We start from the raw sequence: 7,011 nt of genomic DNA on the forward strand, positions 1-7,011 counted from the left end.
GACAAAAATCATGTCACTTTTCTAGGGTTACTGTGAGGTTAATAGTGCATTTAAAGTGTTTAGCAAAAATGAGATGTTCAATGTCGAGTTTTTTTAATTACATTGATAATAGGTGAAATTTCAGCCTATCATTTCCTATACACACACAAACCATTATTTTTTTTAAAGGTTTAACTTGGTTTCAGTCACTAAAATCTGAGATGATTTGAATTTATTTGTCTTAATTAAAGAAAACTTTAAGGACAAATGACCAAGTTTCTGCAACAAAAAATTTCAGGGAAAAAAAGTAAAGTGTATGGACTTTACTTGGACCTCCAATTCAAATAAACAACATTTGAATTGTTTACCATGATGGGAAAACAATGAATACTGAAAATAATGAAAACGGAATGTTTGAAAATAGTAAGGAATCATTTTCTTTAGATGTGATAACAGTGTTGTGATTATATTTAAGGAAAAGTCATATGTCAGAGGTACAGACTGAGATATTTACAAATGAAATTATATGATGTTCGAAATTGGCTTCAAAATAATCTGGTGCAGGAGAAATGAGTAGGAGGTACACATAAAACACAACTGACCAGAAGCTGGTAATTGCTGAAGGTGGTTGATGGATATAGGGAAGTTCTTTGCATTCTCTACTTTTATCTGTACTTACATTTTTCTATAAGAAAAAGCTTTTAAAATCAGTTTATTTTTATTACCATTACAGGACTCAGTCTGAGAGGCACTCATATGAAAGAGTCTGCCATATCCTCTCTGGTAGTTATGAACAAATACAATGCCCCAAATCCAACCGAATGTGGGAAATAATCTGACATTTCCCTTTTAACATTAGTCAGTACAAACAGAAATCTGGTACATTTGCTTCCAAATTATCACTTAAGACTGGCAATTATTATCAAACCTGTGGGGTAGATTTTAAGCTTGGTTAATGAGCAAATGTTTCGTTTTGTTTTTGGCAAGGGTTAACCTCTGCCAGACTTCTTGCTAATGTTTATTTCGTTGACTATTCTGATTATTGGCTGGAATTCTAACTTTTGCTATAATGCGTATACTTTTCCCTTAAGTCTCCTAAGATCCTAAGAGAAACCAAAATAATACATATTTTTAAACAAGACCTACCTATAAGCTGCTGTAAAGTTTGCCTGTAGGCTCGCAGAGGCCAGCGAGACCATCTCCAAAGTGATTGTCTGCGAGACTGCTCTTTGTGGGCTTTCCTTTCTGCTATTATTCTCCTTCTGAAGACTTGTTTTTAAAACCAAGCTCAACTCCCTTAATTAACTAGCCTTCTTTCTCTAGAGGCCAAAACACTTGGGTTTGGGATGGGTGAAGACATAGAAATAAGCTTTAACAAGGTAGAGGTTGATTAGGTCTCAAGGAAAAAAAAGGCTTCCTCATGGTTAAAGAATTGCTTGGGCATGGAACAGGGGAAGGAAAACAGATGTTGCAAATCTTCCCTTGAAAAATCTTCTAAGGGGAGGCAGCAGCTTTCTGATTAGAGGCTTTCAGGAAATCCTGCCAGCAAAGAAAGGGAGTCTTCACCTCTTTTAAAGACCCCTTCCCTTTCCAGATCTTGATTCTCAATACCAAGGTGTCAAATGCACCCCCGCCCTGTACAACTGGTACTGTGGTCCAGCGTAGATTCTAGGAAATGTTTATGTCACTACTGGTGACAGGGCAGATGACCTCCCTCAAGGAGGCAGTACCCACCTCCAGGATCCCAGATCAACCTCAGTTTAGAAGGATGGAGAGGACACTAGGTCTTCCTCTAGGAAAAAGTCAAAGCCCCTTGACAGGGTATGTACTTACACTCTAGCTTATCCTGAGGTCTCCCTGACTCCAGTAGGGACAGGTAACACACGACATCCTTCAGGTAGACTATGGGGGGTTCTGAGCCTGAAGACGGAGCAACAAGGTTCCCCACAGGGGTCGCAGCCGCTTGGTTCTTAGCAGGCACTTGCTTCTCAGTGATCTTTGTTTCTGCATCATGCAAAATGAAAGCATCCAAGGACACAAGGTTTAGTAAATATGAAACCCTTGTTGCCCCATTCTTTTCATGGAAGAGGCAAGAATTTTATATAAATGTCTTCAAAGGCATGGATGATGCTTTTGATCAAATAAAAAAGATATGATTAAATCAGAGGTCCTAGAAATCCAGTTTGTAAGCTTCATACTTTTGAAAGAACTGCATTCTGACCCTTTAAAGAGTCTATAGCCATATAAGAAATTCCCTTATGCTATGTGAATTTTTCAAAAAGATGACAGTGATTTTAGTAATATCAATCAGGTAAATGTCATTTAGCTTAATTTTGGGGGGAATACATCAAAGAGGTAATTTTAGCTGGGACTCCAAAAATCCAGACTATTGGTTATGTACCAACATACCCCTTCACAATTTTCTTCTCAAGTGCATTTAAAGATAAATAAAAAAGATAAAAGTTCAAAAGGGAAAACTGGGATCAACAATCAGCTAATTTCCAGAAACTAGGAAGAATTTTCACTTACTGAAAGCCTAATCAGTAGCATAAAGAAAGTGCAGAAAGTGACTTAATATACCACAGGAGTAGAGTAAGTTTTCCCTCTGAAAATTTCCTTCTTTTCATTCTTATAGGTAGGAAAGGCCTTCCCTGGTGGCTCAGATGGTAAAGAATATGTCTGGAATGCAGGAGACCTGGGTTCAATCCCTGGGTTGGGAAGATTCCCTGGAGGAGGAAATAGCAACCCACTCCAATATTCTTGCCTGCAAAGTTCCATAGACAGAGGAGCCTGGGGTCTACAGTCCATGGGGTCGCAGAGTCAGACAAGACCAAGTGACTGGATTAGTGCTAATAATAGGAAAACCATTTCTTTGTCCTCTGGTTATTATCAGATTAAGAAATCTGATATTATTAACATTAATGCTAACCAGAAAACCAGATACCTATATTTTACTGTGTGAATTATACTTTTTTGAGGCACTTTAAGGGCCATCTCTCTTTCCCCACCCTCTTCACATCCATGATCATAATATTGAATAAGGGGGTACAACTCACAAAAACCACAGGAAACAGTAAAAGGAAGACTGGTACTGGAAAATGCAACCTAAGTGTTGTACTACCAGGTAACAGGGTCTTGAAGGCATAAGCAGAGGGAGTGACAACCTCGATAGTAATGCCTGCTGGGGGAAGCAATGCCACCAGTACACTATTTAGAGAAGCAAAATGCCAAGCAATGGCAAACAGTTCATCTCAGGCCAACAGAGCTGTGCTACATGAAAGCCTTCCAGGTCCTAGAGGTTAGCTGTGGCTTGAGAAGGGAATTACCCATCACCCAGATGGACAGTGGGTGAGACCAAAGGTCGCTGACATACTCTGTATGGCACAGAGGGCCCTGTGAAGAGACCATGATGGAATCCATGAAACAGAGCTGCAAAACAAGGAAAGGAAGTTTTATCCTGAAATCTCAGAGGACCATATCTCTGGAAATGATTTCTTACTGGGCAGGACACTCAGTAGACTGCAAGAAGGTGCAACCTCTATTAAACAGGAGTAGAAAGCCTCAGGGGTGAGCCAATTGAGATGAAAACACAATAGGATGAAATAAAAACAAGGACAGTGAGATGGAGGAAATTGCTATGAAATTACATATGCATAGAAGTACGAAAATCTCTCTGGAGTTAAAGTTACGGAAAAACTTAAATATATAAGACAAATGTGAAAAATTCCTTGTATCAGGTAGCTCAAGTTACTGTTATATCCTCAAATTATTCATTCAATAAAACACTATTATAGTGACCCAGTTGGAATAAGAGGGACCAGTTTTATCCTCCTACTGATGCAACTAAAAAATTGGACAAAAGATACAAAACAATGGTTCATAGGACATTGACTATGGCCAGCACCAAAGAGTGATCCCAAGAGATGGGAAATGATTGAGGTGATCCCTGCAAATGCCACATCTTACTGACTGGAAAGGTTCTAGACTATGGCACAAGGAGGGAAACCCAGGGAGGTCCTGGAAATCTCTGTGAGTTGCAGAGATGGAGCTGGGAGTCTGGGGAGCTCACGGTGTGTGGAATTCACAGAGCAGAGCACTGGAGGGGAGGCAGCTGCACAGAGAGAACTCCAGCTGTCTCTGCAGAAGGTCCTTTTGAGTAACTGGATGAGAGTTCCCTCAATTACTCATCTGAGTAGTGATCAGCACACATGTGTAAGGAAACTACCTGAGGCTGGGGAAGGAATCCAGATGAGACGGAACAATCCCTGGACTGCACAGAGAACAAGGCATACTGTCTATTTCCAGCAATCAATGTAGAAATCTCCTATAATTAATGAACCATTAAGTAGAGTACTCAGAAGAGTTTTGCCTTGATAACTGGGCAAAATTAGCCCTAGAGAAAATGCCTCCCTGGTCAGATTTGACAAAGCTTTAAAAGCTTGACCCCTAAAGGTCAAACTATTTCCAAGTAAACCGAAGTGTATCCCAAAACAAAGCTCAAGAATATTTATAGGAGCACAAAAATTTCTAGTACCAACACTGCAAAATTTTCAAAGTCTGGCATTCAATAAGATATTGCCATGTATACAAAGCAAGTATGAATAATAATAATGAGAAAAATCTATTGAAATGGAGCCAGAATGATATAGATGATATAATAGACAAAAACTTTAAAACAGTTATTATAACTACATTCTATATATCCAAGAAGCTGGAGGAAAGATTGAACATGTTAAGTAGAGACATGAAAGATATTTTATGATGTTCACATCAAGTGTCTAGATATGATGTTAAATGAAAAATACAAATATACTGAGCAGTGTTAACAGCAGATATTGCAGAAGGAAAGATTAGTGAATTTGAAGCATTGCAACAGAAACTAGCCAAAAAGACTATATTAAAAAAACAAAAAAGTATCATACCAGTGAGCCGGTGGACAACTTCAAGTAGTCAAATAAACACGTAATTGGAATACTTAAAGAAGAGTCAGGAGCAGAAAAATATTAAAGAAATAATGGTTGATATTTTCCCAGATTTGTTATTTGATAAAAACTAGAGAACCTCAGACACAAGATGCTCAATGAAACCCAAACATAAGAAATATATATAAAACTACACCAAGGAACACCAAAATCAAATTGATTAAAATCAGTGATAGAAAATCATAAAAGAAACCAGAGAAAAAACATCTGATATGGAGAGAAGCAAAGATAAGAATGACTGTATTTTTCTTACTGGAAACAAAGCATGCTGGTAGCCAGTGGAACAACATCTTTTAAAAAGCACTAAAAGAAAAAAAACCTGTAAAATTAGAATTCTTGATTCTGCAAAATATCTTTAGGAAAAACAGGCTAAATAAAGAACTTTTCAAATGTACAAGCTATAGAGAGCTACATTACCAGAAATGGTAAAAGAAATCTTTTTACTAGAATTACAATCTATGGAAACCTGGATTTACACACAAGAATGATGAGCATTAAAACTAGTAAACCATGTAGATAAATATAAAAAATATTTAGATTTAATATAAAAATATAAAAAATATATTTTAATATATAATATAAAAATATAAAGATTTAGTTTATATTTTTTAAAAAGACAGCTTTTAAAATCTTTTAAAAAGATAGCTAACTATGACAATAACGACATGTGTGGTTGACAACATGTTGAAGTAAAAAAGCACAAAGACGTGGAGAAATAGAAGTATATTGTTGTAAATTTCTTATAGTATATGTAAAATGAAATACTACTACTTGAAGGTACACTGGCATAGTTAAAACTAAGATAAAAAAGGATATAAAGTAAAATAATAAAAATTCAATTAATTTAAAGGTATTCAGAAAAAAGAGCAAATGGGAATAAAAGAAGAGATTGGAAAAAAGAAAACAGCAATATAGTAGTTGTAAACCTAATTACATCAATTATCACAATAAATGTAAATGTTCTAAAACTCTAAATGGCAGATATTGTCAGAATGGATTAAAAAATAAGACCCCAAAACATACTTCCTATAAGAAAGTCAATTTAAATATAAAGACACAAATACATTAAAAGAATGAAATAAGATATACTCTGGTAACACTAGTTAACTAAGGTGGTTTTATCAGTTAGGAGGAGCCTGGTGGGTTCACTGGGTTACAAAGAGTCGGACACGACTTAGCAACTCACACTTATCAAACAAATTTCAAAACAAAGACTATTACTTGGGATAAAGAAAGTCATTTCATAATAATAAAGAGGTCAAGTCATTAAGACCACATAATACTCCTAAACATTCTACTTCCAGGTCTTCACTCAAAAGGAATGAAAGCTGTCTCTATGAAGACTTGTATATGAATATTCATTTTATTTTTAATAGCCCAAAGCTGGAAATAACCCAAATGTCCATTGATAAATGAATGGATAAACAAATTGTGGAATATCTATGTGTATACTAAAATACTAGTCAGCAATAAAAATACGCTAATTATTGATATACCGAACAACATGGATGAATTTTTAAATTATGCTGAATGAAAGAAGCCAGATGGGAAAAAGTACATACAGTATCAATCTATTCATATAAAATCTAGAAAATGCAATCTAGTCTATAGTGACCACAAGCAGATCAGTGGCTGTATAGAAATGGAAGTGGACACATAAGGAGGGTGGGAAAAAGGGACTATAAAGGAAATTTTTGAGCCTGATGAATAACTTCATTATATTGGTATGTGCTGATTTTATTGATGAATATAGACATAAAACCTTATTAACTGTACATTTTAAATGTGTATAATTCATTTTATGCCAACTGTACCTCAACAAAGCTGTTTTAAAACAAAATTATGTGCAGATAATGTAATACTTTATTACATTGTTGCTGTTGTTTAGTCAGTCGTGTCCAACTCTTTTGCAACCCCATGGACTGAAGCCTGCCAGGCTCCTCTGTTCATGGGATTTTCCAGGCAAGAATACTGGAGTGGGTTGCCATTTCCTTCTCTAGGGGATCTTCCTGACCCAGGGATCAAACCCATGTCTCCTGAGCCTCATGTA

The 7,011-nt window shown here is 36.2% G+C and overlaps 1 protein-coding gene across 4 annotated transcripts in view; it reads right to left on the reverse strand.

Annotated features, from left to right (window-relative positions):
* The window catches only part of DGKG (diacylglycerol kinase, gamma 90kDa), a 240,636-nt gene that overhangs the window by 152,468 nt on the left and 81,157 nt on the right, over positions 1-7,011 (reverse strand). For all 4 annotated transcript variants that reach the window (XR_826487.1, XM_010853888.1, XM_010853887.1 and 1 more), the window contains one exon: positions 1,813-1,983. Coding sequence is in view for 3 of the 4 variants with exons in the window: in XM_010853888.1 (XP_010852190.1) it covers positions 1,813-1,983 (171 nt within the window). In the remaining variant the exon portion in view is untranslated. The remainder of the gene's footprint in view (positions 1-1,812; positions 1,984-7,011) is intronic.

This window comes from Bison bison, unplaced genomic scaffold (genome assembly GCF_000754665.1).
Source record: "Bison bison bison isolate TAMUID 2011002044 unplaced genomic scaffold, Bison_UMD1.0 scf7180017864333, whole genome shotgun sequence".
Lineage (NCBI taxonomy): Eukaryota > Metazoa > Chordata > Mammalia > Artiodactyla > Bovidae > Bison > Bison bison.